Source organism: Canis aureus, chromosome 33 (assembly GCF_053574225.1).
Source record: "Canis aureus isolate CA01 chromosome 33, VMU_Caureus_v.1.0, whole genome shotgun sequence".
Classification (NCBI taxonomy): Eukaryota; Metazoa; Chordata; class Mammalia; order Carnivora; family Canidae; genus Canis; species Canis aureus.
Genome location: NC_135643.1, coordinates 26,820,146 through 26,839,013, shown reverse-complemented (window position 1 = coordinate 26,839,013; position 18,868 = coordinate 26,820,146). Strand labels below are relative to the sequence as shown.

Here is an 18,868-nt window from a genome sequence, read left to right as displayed (position 1 = left end):
ATATATATATATACACACACATAGTATATGCCCTATACTATGTATGTGTATATGTATGTGTGTGTATATTTATATATATGCATATATATATTTATGTCTATGATCATATCCTGTGACCTTAGACATAAACGGATTCCAATTCACCTGGACATAGGAATTATGATTGGAGCAAATAAGAATCAGATTTTCTTTTAATATTTTTTTTCCTACTCAAAACATGTAGACAAGTATTTTTCAAGGCAGGTAAGTATTTTTCAAGGTTAGATAAAAACACTGCTCTGCCTTTAGATAGATTTTTGAATTCTTATTAATATTTCATTTTAAAAAGTTTAATATACTTTATTCATAAGCTAAAAAGTTGCTTTTATACTGATCATTCTGATAATTATTTCATTAAAAAAAAAGATTTCATGTATTTATTTGACAGAGAGAGTAAGCACAAGCTGGGGGGCAGGAGAGGCAGGCAGAGGGAGAGGGAGAAGCAGGCTCCTGCTCAGAGGGGCTCTATCCCAGGACCCTGAAATCATGACCTGAGCTGAAGGCAAATGCTTAACCAACTAAGCCACTCAGGAACACCCTGATAATTATTTTAATTTAGCCTAATTTATCATCTGATGGTTTCATGCAAAGTGGAGAACACTGCACTTCTTCCATCAAATTCGGGACATGCTGAAGCAGCTGTATACCATGCTCTTACATGGTGCTCAATAAATACTTATTGACTTAATACATTGGAATTAAGCTAAAGAGCAAACCCTTAAGGACTTTTCTAAAATGTGCTCTCTGTAATTAAGCCCAGAAAATGTATAAAGAACTAGCCACACTGTTTCCATTTAACATCCATTGTAAAAACCTCTTTCTCTCTCTCTCTTGCTCTCTTATTCTCATTTATCTAATCGATCATCTTAGTTCAGATGTAATCCTGAGTTTCCATTCCCCAGTGCCACGAAATAAGATGCTTCTGAGCGGTTTCTACTGGGGGTGGGGCTGCATCACTTCCTAGGATTTGGAAATACGTGAGGCTATTCCCTGGATGTCACTACTTGAGATGGGGGGAGGGGGCATTACTGAGATTTAGAGCTTGGTTTCCCAGGAATGCTAAACATCCTCCAGGAACACAAGGACCTCTCAATGAAGAACTATCTGACCCAGAATGCCATAATGCCGACACAAAAATGCCACTTTCAAGGATCTTCAAAATGATGAAAGAGTCTATTATAGCTTCTATATAACATACTACTATGATATAATAATAATACCTTTGGAACACAAGATACCAAGTTAAAATTAGTACTGATGAAGTTTTGGAATATAAGTGAGGTCCAGAGCCAACGACCAAGAAAGAATTCTTGAGACAACTTTGGTGCAAAATGATGGTTTTAGTAAAGCACAGGGACAGGACCCGTAGGCAGGAAGAGCTGCTGCCCCAGGCCTGTGAGGGGTGGCTGATTACATACCTGGGGTTGGGAGGGGTTTCAGGATAGCGTACTCTCCAAGGAATTTTGGAAGCAAGGTTTCCAGGACCTTGGGGGGTGGGGGGGAAGCTTTTGTTGGGAAAAGGTGGCTTATTACCATCTAATAAAACCTGAGTCATGAGACCCTTCAGATGTATAACAGTGGGCCAGGTGCTTGGGGGATGATTGCCAACATGTATCTCGGGGGGTTAGAGATAAAGGATATTTCTAAAGGAAGTTTTGTATGTCAGAGTAGACTTACAGGCTCCCGAGGGTCGGGCTAAGACTGCCTTTTGCCCTTAGCAAAGTATTAACACCGACGCAGTTGAGACCGTAGAGGAGTGCCCCTTTGCCTGCTTCAAGGACTTGTCAAGGTGCTGTCCAGAGCTCGTGCTTTGTCCTCAGCTAACCCTGTGTTCCCCCATCAGTACTTCTCAAACTTTACCAGCCAGATATTTTCTTGGCTCAAGCATGTTTTTATGATTCCTGGGCTATGTTTGGTAATTCTGTATATTTTACAGAACTCATAGGAAACAAATATTTTACCACAGCATAGAAGACGTATGACTCATAGGTAAAAGCCCTTTCTCAATAAGAAGGCTTTACTTTCCAGTATATAGTGTGTTAATCAAAGTCACATCATCAGAGTGTAGCTTCGCTCCTCCTGTAAGGACTCCAGACTTTTCCAGAGACTGCTTTAGGAAAATCATAGCTTGCCAATTTAATAAATCCGTGATCTATCACATGCAGACTTAAGCTAAATGTTGATTTTAAAAGCTACATAGACACTAACTACTCTTAGAAACACAGTCTGGGACCCTCTTAAATTTTAATCATAGTAATTGAGATCTTCACTAATTCACTTTAAAATAGTCAATAATAAAAAAAACCCTCCTGTTTAAATCTACTGATTTTGACATTCATATTTGCTTTAGTGCATGTTTTATTTCTAACTCCAGAAAAACAAATAAAAAATAGCTTTTCTTTTAACCCCACTTCCTAGTTTATCTGTGAATATAAATAACTTACAAAGTCACCACAGGGATTTGGGGCATTACTTAGGGCCTCTGAATGGCTCCTTTCCTCCTTATTTTTGTTGCATGAAATCTCCTGGAGCTCCATCATGCTCTGCAGTGCTAAGGGCATGGCATCCTGAAACCAAAAACAAAATCACAAAATAGGCAAAGTTCTGAAGTTCATTATAATTAAATGATCCCAAATGTACACTTCATCATCATAACCCTCCATTACCACTGAGAGATTAAAAAAGGAAGGAAAAAAATTTCATGAATCTTCTATACAATGAGGTTACTTGTAATAATTATTTTCTTACTTGCCCTCTGTCACTTTCTCCTACTACTCTGTATGACACCTTCTATTAAGTGGACTTCATCTTATTGACCATTCAGTTCTTACAAATCCTTTATTTTAGAAATCACTCCTCTTTGATTTGTGTCTTCAGTTTTCCTTAGTGAATGTAATGCTCTTTTTAAAAGAAGATGCTCATGTTTTTGTTGAATCAGTTAGTGGAAATAGAAGACTTTCCTGTAGATGTTCCCAAGATGCATTCACTTCGTGAAATATATATGAAGGATAGAGTTCCCACGGCTCTCTGGCTGTTATAACTAAGTTTTTGTTTTCTTTTCACAGAAAGTGGAGCTTTAAGAAGAGATTAGCAAACTTGATTGTAAAATCAGGCTTTGCATCAGTTAATAAATGAAAAAAGAATGTGGCTTGTTAACCAACCAACATAAAAATAAACCAACATAACACAGAATCAACATAACACAGAATCTTTTCTCCAAATCATGATACCTGTTAACCTAATCCTCTGTTGGTGTGATATTTTACCTATGCATACAAACATCTGCTTCCAAAAATAGATATCCAAGGTAAAAACTGGAAAATGGGAAGGGGGTCATTTGTTAACTGAGTTACATGGAATTCTACTATGTCTTGCAGTCATAACCATGATCAAGGTGTTGTTGAAGACACCACATCTTCTTTATGAGATCCATTCTTTCTCTACTGAATATAATTATACCACACTTCAAATTGGTTTGGTTAAGTCTATGATTCTTAACATTAGCAGAAAAAGCTCCTGGGTTACTGGGAATCTGTGGGGGTGTTTTTGTCCCACACTACTATGGTTGTGTAACATCTGCATATTGTAGTTCTCCAATTATTTTTTTAGAATTTATTTTCTCGGCAGCCCGGGTGGCTCAGCGGTTTAGCGTGGCCTTCAATTCAGGGCCTGATCCTGGAGAACTGGGATCGTCCTGCACCAGGCTCCCTGTATGGAGCCTGCTTCTCCTGCTTCTCCCTCTGCCTGTGTCTCTGCCTCTCTCTTTCTCTCTCTGTCTCTGTCTCTGTCTCTGTCTCTGTGTGTGTGTGTCTCTCATGAATAAATAAAATATTTTTTAAAAATTAAAAAAAAAGGAATTTATTATCCTTCACATTGATTTTCTTTTATGTAGACCTACCTATGTAAGGTTGAATTACATGTGAATTTCATTCAGAACTGTAAAGGGGGCGTTACGAAACACTGGTTATAAAATAAATAAGAGGTGCTCTATTCATCTAGACTAGTGAGATCGTACATCCTTTTTTAAGTTGGCTTCTCAAAGGCTTGCAGCTGAATTTGAGATCCACATGTGGGTTTTTGTGTTTTTTTTATATGGCCTTTATGTTATGCTTTATGCTCTTTAGTCTTTCTCTAATTTTATGTGATGTCCTCCTTTGATTTTTTTTTTCTTTCAGTCCCACTTTTAAAATTGCAAATTTGTGATTTGGGTACAAGAGTTAGTATATGTTAGTATATGTTAATTATATAAATATAACTATATAACATATAGTTAGTGTATGTTAGTATAATCCAACAAATAAAGAAAATTTCTGCTGAATCAATTTTGCATTAATGAATTCAGCTCTGTTATAAGAAAAGCATTTTAATAGTCTAGCACCACATGGCAATCGTGTGAGTTAATGTCCCGCCACATGGTGACTTTGGTTGGGAGAAAGATGGAGCAGATAAGGAAGCAAAGAACAAAATCTAAATCTTTAAACTGGTTTCCCTCACCTGCAGTCTTCAGCTCCCAGATTTGATACAGTATAAATGAAATTTATCATATAAATTAGATCATATAAATGAATGAACATTCACATTTACTCTTCGTAATAACCATGGACATCAATACCTTCTTGTAGAAACGCTGGAAACAGTTGTGTCTTACCTACCTGTATGTGTTGAAGACAGAGTGAAATGTTCTTCACACAATGCCTCACCGTCTTTTCTAAGTATCTAAATAGCTTTTCTTCTCTATTAAAGGTATTGTCTTTCACCTAAAATGTAGATGAAATTATTTATTTTTATAACTCAAGCAGATCTGATGTTTTAAAAAAATATCACAGACTGTATTAGCCCAGCACATGACAAAAGAACTCCTTGTGTAGATGAAAACCTCTCATGTCATGCTGACTGCCTTAGCACAGTACTTGCTGTGTACCAGCACACAGCACAACTGCTGTTCAATTACTGTAGCAGAGCCACATAGTGCAGGTTAATCTGCTGTTCAGCTTTCACAGAGTTTCATCTATGTGATGGTAGCTGGAGGAGGTAAAACTTTTCTCTACAGTTTTTAATGGCCTGCATTATATACGTACTCTTAAATTATGCTCAATTTGTGGGTATGTAAAATAATTAAAAAAATTAAAATTAAAATGAAAAGTTGACCTGTTGACTGAAACTTATTGTTTTGTTGATATGACTCATCTCAGTTAATTTCACAGTGGTTATTTAGCAAATATACTTAGCTTCTTGGCTAAAGAAAGGCAGTAATTCTTACCCAGCTCAAATTTGAAAAACTGAATATAATCTTAGCAAAAATTCCTTCTGTGAGGAAAACTCAGCAGAGTTAAGATAGTGGTCACATGTGTTCAGTTATTTCTTGATATCTTATCTTGATTTCTTGATAATACCATAATTATTATTAATGGTGCGAAGTATTTCTTAACTATCAAAATTATGACAAAAGAAGGGCAGAACCAGCTTCATGCTGGCAAAATCTATGTGAACATGCAAATGATTTGTGGAATATGGTGGATATTCTTCAGTTTGGTACTGGTTAGTAACCATAGCTGTTCTCAGTTCATAGGTTTGTTCATTTAAGATGGTTGACCTGAGGGGGTGGGGTGGGGAGAGGGAGATGGTTGACCTGAGGGGGTGGGGTGGGGGTGGGGGAGATGAGTGACCTGAGGGGGTTGGGGGGAGATGGTTGACCTCAGAATTGGATGTACAGAAAATGGTGATATTTTATTTTATTTTTAAACCCCATAATATTGTTTATCTAAGAAGCTTTTGATTAAATAGGTGCACAGTTCTTTGTAATTCACACGAATTTCAAAACCCTCTGCCTTAGGGTGTCTATGTGCTAATCTAGTTTGATGTATAGAACAATATGCTGGGGCAGATTATTCTAAATGCAGTTTTCAAGGACCCATCACTAGCTGTTTTATTTTGTGCATCTTGGCAGGGATCCAGATGATTCTAAAGTAAGAGATCCAGGATCCCAGTATGAGAAATATTGTCCAGTTCTACATTCTTAGAGCCATGCCTTTCTTATGCTGTTTTCTTTTGCTGGAATATGCTGCTGTCCCTTCTTTTGCCTTACAAAATTCTGTTCAATTTTTTTTGAGGACTCAACTGTCATCCGTTCTGTGAATCCTCCCTTGAATTCCTATTCTTTTCACTACAGAGAATTAATTGCTCCCCAATGTCCTCTCACAACACTTGTTAATTATTTAAGTGATTTTCTCGACTGGTCAATTGCAGGCATTTGAGATTAAGTATTTTTTGTCTCAATAATAATAATAGCTAACATTTATTAAACACTAACTCTGTTCCAGACACTATGCTAAAACCTGCTTTCCATGCTCTCATTTCAATTCTTATAAAACTCTATGGCAGAGGTGCCACAATTAATCCCATTTTAGAGATAAACAGAATCTTGGGAGCTGTGGCAGACATAGCTTGATGTTCCTCCTGGACACATGGTTAGTTTAAGTTGGACACATGGCTGCCCTGCTAGAAGCTACCCTTTCCAGTCTCCCCTGCAGCTGGTTCTGCCTTCATAACTGGTTTGAATACATAGGATGTTAGCTAAGGGTTGTATTTCACTTCTGAACTTTGGCCTTACAGCATTATCCTTAGGGCAAGACTGAAGACACAGCAGTGACCCAACTTCAACCAAGCATATGAAGACAGTATGTTTGGGGAAACAGCACAGTACAAAATTGGGGACAACTGGGTTCCTGAACAATTTTGTGCAGCAGCACCTGTCTGAACTCACATCTTAGGACTATTGTAAGAGAGAAATAAATGACTATCTGGCTTAACCTACTTTGTTTTGGAATCTCTTTGAAAGGAGCTTGGTCTTTACCGTAAATAATATAGGAAATTAATGAAATTTACTCACGTTAGTAGGTAACACCAGGATTCAAACCCGAGGAGTCTGAATTCAGAATTTCTTTGTATTTCCAATTTCTAACACAGTGTCTGGTACATAGAGTTCAATACATGTGTGATGAATTGAATAGAATCTTCCTCTCGGGTAATAGTTTTATACCCTAACTCCACCAAATATTTCACTTGAGCTGCTGACAAGTGCAAAATTGACTGATTTGAGATTTATCTCTTCTGCAGTTCAGCCTATGCAGCTGATTTTCTGATTAACAGTGAAATGCTTCATTGCTGACAGGACATCTTCTCAAAAGATTAAGGGGGAAAAATCTAATTAATATCCCTTCAGGCCACTTTACCTACAATTCACTTTTAGTTCACAATGGAAAATATCAGAAGCTGATGATAAATATGTTAAAGAATGTAACAGCTTTTACAAAAACCTGCCCAGAATTAAGACCTGCCTATTGTTCCTCAACAGAATTGTCTTAAGTCAGAAGCAAAGACCTAAAGAGCAGGGGAGAATTGTGTGCATGACATTTACACATGCCTATGGAGGCTATCGTCTCTTCTCAAATTGAATTTCCAATCCAATTTTATTATTGTTGTTTTTAGTTCAAATGTTTTGATTTTCCTTTCCCTGATCTATGACCGTACACCATAATGACCCAAACGTCTCACATTATAGTTTCACATTGAGAGAGGGGCCTGGAGTTTTTTTCCTGCATGCAATGGACCCAGTGAGCCCCTAGAAGAGCATAAAGAAGTACTGACAAGAATGATACATGCCACGGATTCTAAGAATGTCCGTATTGGATATGGAATGGTAAAATAGGTGCAGCCACAAGAGGAAACAGAAACAAGGCTTGGAAGAAGTTGATATACTGACAAGTCCTAAAGAGAAGGTTACTTTGTGCCATATAGGTCCATAGGGCAATCACTAGGTTTTGGTCAGGTAGCAGAAAGGAGCAAGGGGAAAGTCAAGGCCAGAGCCTTGATTGTGGTTTTGGTGGGAAACCCTATAAAAATAGCTAGGTCAGGATAAACAGTTTAGGATTGGCCAGTTTGGGAAATTCCCCTGGGCTCTGGGCTTTAGTGGTAGTCTCTATTTGCCTGGTACCTGGCCTTGGATGATTTAAGACAGAGGAACACTGGCTTGGTGTGTGAGAGATAGATTGGAAGGTGTTTGGGGCTGGATTAGTTGGTTCACATATGAAAGAAGTGATCCCAGCTGAGCCCTTTGCTATCTCTAAGAATGGACTGACTAGTCCTGGGACGAGCATCTGTCATGGCCAGCTTTTTCAAGTTGTCTAAACATCATAAAATACAGAAATTAAAAGACCTGATTAATACACCATACATAAATGATTTCACATCTACAAGAGTAGTAAGAAATCTGTACATTAAAAGTTAGTAAGCAGTAATACACTGTAGTGATATGAAATGAGGATGACGATGATGATGATGACAGCCAATATATACTGAGTGTTTACCCACTGTGTTAGGTACTTTCTTCATATGCATCACCGCATTTCATTCTCACAAGCCCTCCACGGCTAGATCCTTATAATCTTGAGGACCACCTTGGCTTTAAGGTATGTGCCCCAAGGCAAATGGCAGAAGTGATATTCTAATTCAGATCTGAATGACTTCAAAAATTTTGCTCTTAATTTTTGCACTGTGCTAACTTCAGCAAATGTTCATGATGCCAAGATTGGAAAACACTCAGCAAGTTTGTTAGGCATTCAGAATAGGAAGAGGCCACTACCATCTTAGGGTCAGAAAACTGCAAAGACTTAATGGAAAAAGGAAAAAGACCATGGCAGCTAAAGAACGAAGGAAAGCCAACAAAACCAAGACTGAACTACCATATGGTTGCCTCTAGTTCACACTAAAAACCTTAGAGATGTTAACAAAAAGGGATGAAATCAGGCAAATGAGAAGAAGAAAAACATACTATATGGTAACAAAGGAACTGTCCTGCCTACTTTTTGTTAGAAGCCCACTAATTTCCATATCCAGGCTATGAGCTTTCTGTCTTGTGATTCTCAATCGTGTTCCATTGGTCACTCACTTGAAGGTCATTTAGCTTCAGAACACCTGGAGTTTTGCAAAAATACCAGGCTTCTAGGTTGCACCCTTGAACTAGGAGGAACCCTGGAATCTTTTGGCAAGCTCCTCAGCTAATTGTTACACACATTAAAGTTTGAGAGCCTTTGCTAATTCATCCATTATTTATTTGGGGTTGAGATGAATGTGGTTCAAACCAGGCTAAACAGCTGACACAGAACAGTTGCCCAGTGACAATATGTGTGTGTGTGTGTGGGGGGGGTGGGGAGAGGAAGAGGATTAGGATAGGAAAAAAAATCAAAATAAGGGATGCACTTAACCACCCCTTTTTAAATAGGTGAAGTGAAGATCGAATGAACATTAAGGGAACCCAAAAGGAAAGTGAGATTTTAAAAAGCAGAGATAAGATAGGGATGAAAGAAGGACATGGCCTTGGGTGAGATTATATGCTACTTGATGGTGAGTATCAGGACTTCGGGGCATCTCACGTTGAGCCCTGTCCTCATGTCCTTATCTCTCCTTTGCTTCGTCAGTGGAAGCACTACAGCTAAAATAGTGTCAAAGCCAACCACACTCCATTTCCCCTAAAAGAGGTAGAAAGAAAAGATCAACATCTGGCCACTACCTTGATTCTCAGTGTTCTAGAAACAGCTCTGATAATAAGCAAAATATCAGCATTCATATGCCCCAGAAGAACATATGTGGCCCAAGAAGAAAAGTTACCTGTGGTTCTCCTCTGGTCAGAATCTTTAGATGATTTGTCACTCTTTTTGATTTCTTGCTAATTGAATGAATATTTAGTTTAGACAATTTATCTTTAAGTGATTCATCCTCATCATTCTTCTTGTATTTTAGAACTGAAATGAAAGAATGCAATCACATATCTGAAAATGTGCAACATGGGAAGTGTATGTTTCATCCAAAGAATTCAAGATCCATATTTAAGAGAGAAGTCCAAGTGATTTTTGACCCTCTGATGCAGATGCAATATGCTCTGGCCCTAATCCCCAGGCATAAGCTCAGCTGCCCAACCCACTGACTGGAAACTCCAGGTGTGCAGGGACTTGAGCTCCTCAAAGCTCAAGATCCATGTACTTATCACATTTAAAAAATACTTGGCACTGGAGAAAAACTTTCTCTCTTCTCAGATAATATATTGTCTTCAGTCTCTAGAATGAAGCCTCAAGACCTAGCTAAGGAAACTGCACCCAACATAAGGAGACCTTAGACTCTAGAGTAGCTGGCTCTGCACTAGCTGAGACATTTGGGGAAAGCTGAGTCACCTCTCTGAGCTTTATCTTTTTATCTTTAAGATCATTTTCACTTCTCCTGTTGTTCAAAATGTTAAATACTTCTACAATTCAGTTCCGGTAAGGGTGCCAGGCGATGGGCAATCTCACACACCGTTGGTGAGGATTAAACCAATACATTTTTTATGGAGAACAAATGAGCAGAACCTTCTAAACGTATAGTCTATGGCAGGAAATCTGTGCAGAGAAGCTGCTTTCCATATCAGGCATACAATGTTTTGTTCCCTACAGCACATTTTCCAATAGCACAATTCTAGAACAATCAAAAAGTTTATCCATAGAGGAACAGTGAACTAAATTATGACATACTCAGAAATGGAAAACTAGGGAACCACTGAAGGTCAATATTAACTAGAAGAATGTTCATAATATGTAATTAAGTTTAAAAGCAAACCCCAGCAAACTGTAGTGCCACACGTGTTCAGGAAAGATGGAAAGAAGGAGAAGAGAAGAAAAAATAGAAAAAAAAAAAGACGTAGAAAGTCTGAAGACTTCTCATCTGCAGATTGAGATTCAGCACCTAACATTGTCCCTTAAAAATCTTTTTTGCCAATCTGATAGGATGAGAATGATGTGTCATTGTGATTTTAATTTGCATTTCTCTGATTATAAGTGAAGCTTAACATTTAGAAATGTATCGGTCTTTCTGAACTACTTCCTTCTATTACTAATCTTTTTTTTTGTATTAGAATTTATTTTTTATTTTTTAAAGATTTTATTCATTTATTCATGAGCGACACAGAGAGAGAGGCAGAGACACAGGCAGAGGGAGAAGCAGGCTCCATGCAGGAGCCCAACGCAGGACTCGATCCCAGGACTCCAGAATCACGCTCTGAGCTGAAGGCGGACTCCCAACCGCTGAGCTACCCAGGCGTCCCTAGAATGTTTTTATTATTGATTAAATATCAGTAATGGTATATTCTATATAGTAATCCTTTGCCTATGGACTGTCTTTTAATTTGTTTATGGTGTCTCTTCCTCTACAACTTTTACTTTTTTTCTCTAGTCCCTTCTTTGTAATTTTAATTTATTAATATAAATACATACTATTTTTGAATATAAATTTAGAAAAGAAAAACAATGTAAATAAATGAAGTTGTTGGAGCAGTTAGCTCTAAAGTCCTACCATTGCTTTAATGTTGAATTGAGATTTAGTATTAGAAGTAAAAAGCCAATTAAGAACTTATGGACACAAATCACACTGACAAAGGACACACACAATCTATCCCAGTACATTACTACATCTGGGATGATAGGAACCCTATAATTGTGCCTCCTGTTTTGAAATCTACATTCCACTTCAGACATGAATTTTACATCTTGGCTAACAAATTCGTAACAATAATTTTTTAATTTGAGAAAGAAATATACTTGTTCCCTTCAATAGAGGGATTATTATATTATATTATTGCTACAAAATCTACATTCTTTATGTGCCAGAACCAGATGAGCTTGATGTATTAGCTGGGCCTGTTTGATCACTGATTTGGCTCTAGATTCTCACTACTCTAGCTTCCTGGCCATGCCGTGTCTCCTTCTTACCACACATATCACCAGTGACAGGAGAACAATGTGCTATGGTATCTTTAGCCCACAGTATGTCACAAGGCGTGAGGGGGTCAAAAGAATTCAAGTATAGGGCTGCTTGATTTTTAAAAATTTCATTTTCTTTTTCTTTTCTTTCTTTCTTTCTTTCTTTCTTTCTTTCTTTCTTTCTTTCTTTCTTTCTTTCTTTCTTTCTTTCTTTCTTTCTTTTGTGCCTCATGATCTCCTGAACTCAGCTGGCCAGGCAGAGCTACACTCTGCTCCCAACCTCTAACTCTAGATATCAAGTGAACATGATCACTGAAAACTGCTGTAACTACTTAGATATTCTGATTCTCAGGAGCATAAGCAGAACACTTCAATCACAGTAAACACTCAATTCATCATGTCTCTTCTTACCTAAATCCTTCCGTCTTTTGAATTCATTGATGTTCACGTTAATGTCTTTCACTGCAATAAAGGCATCCCCCAGCGCCCCAAAGTCTGGGTGAGAGGGAGGGGTGGAGCCCTGGAGTTCACACAGCAAGAGCGGGTATTTCATTACACGCTGGATTGGTTTGATCATCAAAGAGCCCATGTCCAGTAGGTTTGGCTTGCCTCTACAATAGACATAACTAATATCAGTTTCACAGACATTTGTCTTACTAACTCCTTTTCATTTTTGTGATTTTTATGATTAATCTTGAAACTGTTTTTCTCCTTTATTTTTCCTCCATGTGGCTGCATACCATTTCTAAAAATGAAGCAAGAGCGATGGATGACAGAAAGAAGCCAGGCTGAAAGACCCTACTACCAAGCAAAAGCTTACAAGAACACGTGAGTGTATCTGTCCATTGAGAACTCAAAGCAGGATTTCTATCCATGTTCCACTTATATATTTTTTTAAATAACAAAATTCATAACAATAGTTGGAAACAATTTCAGAATGCATTTTTCCATGACAACCAAGAAAAATGCATTTTCCTGATGGCACTTTTGTGATTATTAGTGAGGAAAAGAAATTAATTATTTAAACAGATGACTTGCCAAGTATCGTTAAAAGAAAGCATTGTCTCCTCTCTTCTACCAAATTGAATAGTCGAATTCATAGTGTTTCAGAGGTTCTACCACGGTTTCCAAAAGAGATTTATAATAAATGCAATAGCTCCCTAAATTAATTATTAATACCACCACTGTTACTAATCATTGCTATCACATGATACTTTCCATGACTTTCCACGTAGAATTCTTCTTAACCAACAGATCTTCAAATGGCTACACAAAAGTGAATGCTCATGCCTGACTCTTCCTTTAGGAGCTTCTGAGGTGAGATTACAACCATTCCAACTAGCCAAGCAGTTCATAGAAAGTGAACTGGTCATGTCATTGTCCAATCCACTGTCATTCATTTTTTTAGTAAGAAGTTAGTAGTTTCTAAAAGATGGGTTTTTTTGTTTGTTTGTTTGTTTGTTTGTTTTTGCAAAAGGGCAAATAAAGAGACACTATAAATGAGCATGGATACAAATTGGGCTTTGAATCCCTTCTGGTGGACAGATATACACATTTATTTTCTTTTAGGTTTTTTGTTTGTTTGGATTTGGGTTTTTGGGTTTTGTTTTCATTTGGTTTTTTAGTAGATAAGAATATTGACAGTTTTCACATCCTAATAGTTTAATTTTTTTAATTCTTCAATTATTATTTCTAAATATCAATATAAATAGACAACATACCACATCATTGGAACAGTGAAATGGATCTAAAAAAATTTGGACAATATTAGAAAAGTTTATCATTAGAAAAGGTCTGCTAACACCTTAGAGATCATCTATTTGAACTCTTCATTTGATAAATGAGAAACTAAGAAACTTTAAATGATCATGTGCATGCACACACATGTGTACATACACATACACATCAGTCACTCTGTCCACATCTCCTCATTTTTATTTTTATCATAGCACTTATTAACCCTCTGGAATCATTTTGTTTCCCTACTTACCAGTTTATGCTCAATTTCTCTGTCATCACTACATCTCTGGCACAACATATAGTATTTTCTCAATGAATATTTGGAGATTGAAGTGATAGATTTCAGATTTTCTGTAATGTGTTTTTATTTTACATTGAATTTTTTGCCAAAAAAAATTGCACAATGGTCCTGAATAATAGATTGAGGAGTTTTATCACATGCTGAGAAAAAGATGATACTATAATAGAAAAAGATGGAAGCAAACCAAAAGGCAATATTTTTTTTTAAGGAAAATCAAAGTAAGTATTAAAGGTCTGCAAGGGAGTAAAGAGTTGTTTTAATATGATTTATCTTGTACCTTCTTCCCATTTATACCAAATCTATTAAGGAAGGGAGGAAGGTATGTAAGGAGACAGGATGGCAAGGAGGGAATGAGGGAGATAGGGAGAGAGAGATATTTTGGTTTCCCAGAGGACTGGGTGAAGTGGATGGGAAAAACTGTAAATCTATTATGAATGCTAAAAAAAAAGTAACTAAAAATATATTTTCTAACTAATGGTGTATCAAAAGCAGAATATTCAAATATGAAATACGGCATTTTCTTATATATCTTAAGCAGAGATTCTTCAACAATACAATAGTTTAGACAGTTGAGTAGAAATTATTCCCTTAAATAAGAACAGGTCTGGAATATGGAAGGCATTAACTTAATTAGAAGAAATCATATTATCTGTATGAATATAATCAGAATTTCTTCTGCATTTTCCCTTTGTCACCAAATATTAGTTTAATTAATCTTCTAAAAATAACTGAAATGCTATCAAAATATAATCAAACAACTCAAAGAAAATTCAATTTTAATAAGGTAGTTTATTAGTGTGGTCTATTGCTATATGCATATTTAAATTTTTTAACTACTAAAAACATCCCCAGATACATTAAAGGACAGTCTAGTATCTCTGAGCTGCCTTCTTTCTTCCTTATTAAGATCTTTCAAAAAACCAGCCTCAACCCTTTAGTTGTGTCCCTATCTTATCATTACTTTTTTTTCCATTCCGTTTTGACATCAAAGTTCTATTACCTCCCTTTTCTGTTTCAAACGATAATAATACCAATTATAAATGATTACTGTTTCTCTTAAAAGTATCAGAAATGCAAATATTTAGAAAGGCTTTCTTAAAAATGAGAAATCTCCCAGACACTTTTGTCTTCAGACATGTACTTTGGACAGCCCAAGTGATGAGCAATGATGTTCTGATATCTGCATCACACAGACAAGCAATATGGTAGAAAAGATAGAGGATGTCTTTTAAGATAATGACACTCCAGGCATTCACCCCATCTAATCCCTTTGGGTAAGATTAAGTTCTGATAACTGCAAGAGGCAAATGAGTTGTATGTGTGATATAACCCAGCTCAGCCACGCACCCATTATCACATGTATCCCCAGCAAAAAAGTAACAATTTCCCATATACACTAGGCTAAAAACTAAGGTAGTCATTAATTTGTAATTCTGTTTCATCTTCCTCTGTTTTATCATGAATACTTTGGCAAATATTTAGTACCATAAGTAGCTACACTAATCTTGTTGTGAATTATTAGGACTTTACAAAGTCAAGTAAACACAGCTGGCTTTGTTTTAGCAGCACCCAGTTTTGCTATAAAGAGCTTCGCATCAGAAACAAGAAAACAGTCACACAATGAAAGTAAAAATGACATTTAAACAATGTAAAAACTGTGGTGGAGGACGAAGAATCAGATATACAACATTGAGATACACCAATATATCTTAATTAGAGGGAGAAAACAGAGGAAGGAAAAATAATCATTTAACTATTGATCATATTACTTTGAATTTACTTTGAATTTCCTCTGTTCTATGACCACAAGTATCCTAAATTTAATATTAATTTTACAGTAGCCACAAAACATGTACACTATTATTGAATTTATTTTCAATTCACTCTCCCTTTAAAACACCTTAAGTCAATTTTAGAAAAAACTGTATATCACTATACAAATAATAAACAAATAGGATTTGACACAAATAAAAAATTGTGAAAATAAATACAGAACCATTAAGAAATTTCAGAAGATGTAAAGAACATGAATGAATGGTAATTGATTTATTACCAGAGAGATTCAAATTGGAGAGAACCAGTAATATGGAGAGACAATAATTTAATCATTTCTCCAAAGATTCATTAATTAGACCCTGAGAAACTGTGGAAGTGGAGAGAGAGGGAGGTGGGAATTAGAATAAGAAGGACTAGTTGGAAACCTGCTGAAGAAACAGCCTAATTTTTAAAAAATATTTTATTTATTTATTCATGAGAGAGAGAGAGAAATTGGCAGAGACAAGGCAGAGGGAGAAGCAGGGTCCATGCAGGGAGCCTGAAGTGGGACTCAACCCCAGGTCTCCAGGATCAGGCTCTGGGCTGAAGGTGGCGCTAAACCGCTGAGCCACCCAGGCTCCCCCAAAACAGCCTAATTTTTAGAGTGCTGTACAAATAAGGGAGATCATTTGGAGAACTAAGAAAGAGCTCTTGGAAATTAAAAGGATAATAACAAATAAAATCTCACAGGTATTGAAGAAAATGTTCAGGGACTTTCCAGAAAGAAGATAAAAAATTCAAAGGGATAGAAAAGAGAACAAAAATGTGAAAAATTAGAAGATTGGTCTAAAAGATCCAATATTGAAATAAGTAGAGTCCCGGAAAGTGAGAACAGAGTATATATGGGGAGGAAATCATCAGTAAAATAATTCAAGAACAGAACAGGAGTTAGCATGTTGAAAGAACTTGCTGAGAACTCAGCACAATGGATGAAATGGATTCACACCTGGGAATTCCTAAAACTTCAGACTACTGGGGACAAATAGAAGACCCTACAATCCTTCAGAGAAATATGTAAACAAATGGGTACAAACAAATGGTGAAGAATGAGAAAAAACTTTAAATGTCTTATGGCAATGCTGAAAACTAGAAAATTATGAAGAATTACCCTTAAGTTCTAAAATGAAGGATTTTTAATTCAGAATTCTTTTTTTTAAAAGACTTTATTTATTTATTCATGAGAGACACAGAGAGAGAGAGAGAGGCAGAGACACAGGCAGAGGGAGTAGCAGGCTGCATGCAGGGAGCCTGATGTGGGACTCAATCCCAGAACTCTAGGATCATGCCCTGGGCTGAAGGCAGGCACTAAACCGCTGAGCCACCCAGGGATTCCCTAATTTAGAATTCTATACTTGATCAAACTATAAATCATGTGTGAGGGTAAAATAAATATTTTTGGATATAAAATTTCTTAAAATTTTACTTCCCATGTATTCTTGGTGAACACAGGAACCTATTGAAGGATGCACTAAAAACAGGAAAGAGGTAAAGAGCTTCTCCAGGATGACTGGATACAATGGAATATTACTCAGCCATTAGAAATGACAAATACCCACCATTTGCTTCGATGAGGATGGAACTGGAGGGTATTATGCTGAGTGAAATAAGTCAATTGGAGAAGGACAAAAATTATATGGTCTCATTTATTTGGGGAATATAAATAATAGTGAAAGGGAATAGAGGGGAAGGGAGAAGAAATGGGTAGGAAATATCAGAAAGGGAGACAGAACATGAAGACTCCTAACTCTGGGAAACGACTAGGGGTGGTGGAAGGGAAGGAGGGTGGGGGTGACTGGGTGGTGGGCACTGAGGAGGGCACTTGACGGGATGAGCACTGGGTGTTATTCTGTATGTTGGCAAATTGAACACCAATAAAAAATAAATTTATTATTAAAAAAAAAAGAGAGATTCTCCAGGATGACAAGAGTTCCTCAAAGACAGCTGTGCCCAGTCACCTGGTCCAAACTCAACAGGTCAGATAGCTCTGAGAGAAGCTGTTTTAGGGAGATGAAATTGATAGCATCCATAATGCATCCATCTGTCTTAAGAGATAACTGGCTGTGAGTGTGGCATTAATGATTAAAACAAAGAAAACTAAGAAAATGAAAATAAATAAACAGTTAACTCCCAGAAAAACAAGTAATCAGTTTATTCCAAGGTTTAGCTCTGAAAAGAAATTTACTCAGATATACTCAAATATAATAAATCAAACACTGACTATTGTTCTAATCCAAATGACAATGTAATCACATGGGAAAAATGGAGAGATGGGAAGGGTGTGTGGAGGTGTGTGTGTGTGTGTGTGTGTGTAGTCGAGATGGCATAGGGAGAGAGAAATTCTTGTGTTCCATAGATGGAAGTCAAAACATAATACTTACAATGGGAAAAACCAAACATGTTTTTAACATCATGAAGATTAAGTACCAAAATATTAAGTAAAATGCCTATGTTCTTTAGAAGCAGGTGAGAGAAGAGGGAATTGCTAATTTTCCTAAATCCTATAGAACTATTTGACTTTTTTTTTCGTAAAGATTTTATTTATTTGAGAGAGAGAAAAGAGAGAGAGAACAAGCAGGGCAGGAAGCAGCAGACTCCCAGCTGAGCAGGGAGCCCAATGCGGGGCTCTAGTCCAAGATTTGAGATCATGACCCTGAGCCGAAGGCAAACACTTACAGACTAAGCCACCTAGTTGCCCAGCTATGTGGCTTTTTAAACGATGCTACATATAGTTTTACAAAAACACAAAAGTTTTAAAGAAGGAAACATGCAAAAATATTCAAGAAAATTCTGAAGAGTATTGAGTGGAGATTATAGTTGACCCTTGAACAACATGGATTTGAATTGTGTATGTCCACTTATACAATGGATTTTTAAAATAAATACAGCACAATACTGAGTATATTTTCTCTTCCTTATGATTTTCTTTGTTTTTATCTTTTTTAAAAATGTATTTATTTATTTGAGAGAGCGAGCACGAGCTCTGGGAGGAGGAGCAGAGGGAGAAAGAGAATCCTCAAGCAAACTCCCTGCTGAATGCAGAACCAAATGAGGGGCTGGATCCCAAGACCCTGAAATCATGACCTGAGTCAAAATCAAGAGTCTACCGACTGAGCTACCCAGGTGCCCTCAACTTATGATTTTCTTAATAAATTTTCTTTTCTCTAGCTTACTTTATTATAAGAACACA

General features: G+C 36.8%; 1 protein-coding gene across 2 annotated transcripts in view; it reads right to left on the bottom strand.

The window, feature by feature from the left end:
- Positions 1-18,868, bottom strand: part of ARHGEF38 (Rho guanine nucleotide exchange factor 38) — a 128,501-nt gene that overhangs the window by 17,660 nt on the left and 91,973 nt on the right. For both annotated transcript variants that reach the window (XM_077882190.1, XM_077882189.1), the window contains exons 6-9: positions 12,237-12,436; positions 9,706-9,839; positions 4,692-4,796; positions 2,484-2,606 (exon numbers count right to left, since the gene is read on the bottom strand). In XM_077882190.1, coding sequence (XP_077738316.1) covers positions 2,484-2,606; positions 4,692-4,796; positions 9,706-9,839; positions 12,237-12,436 — 562 coding nt within the window. The remainder of the gene's footprint in view (positions 1-2,483; positions 2,607-4,691; positions 4,797-9,705; positions 9,840-12,236; positions 12,437-18,868) is intronic.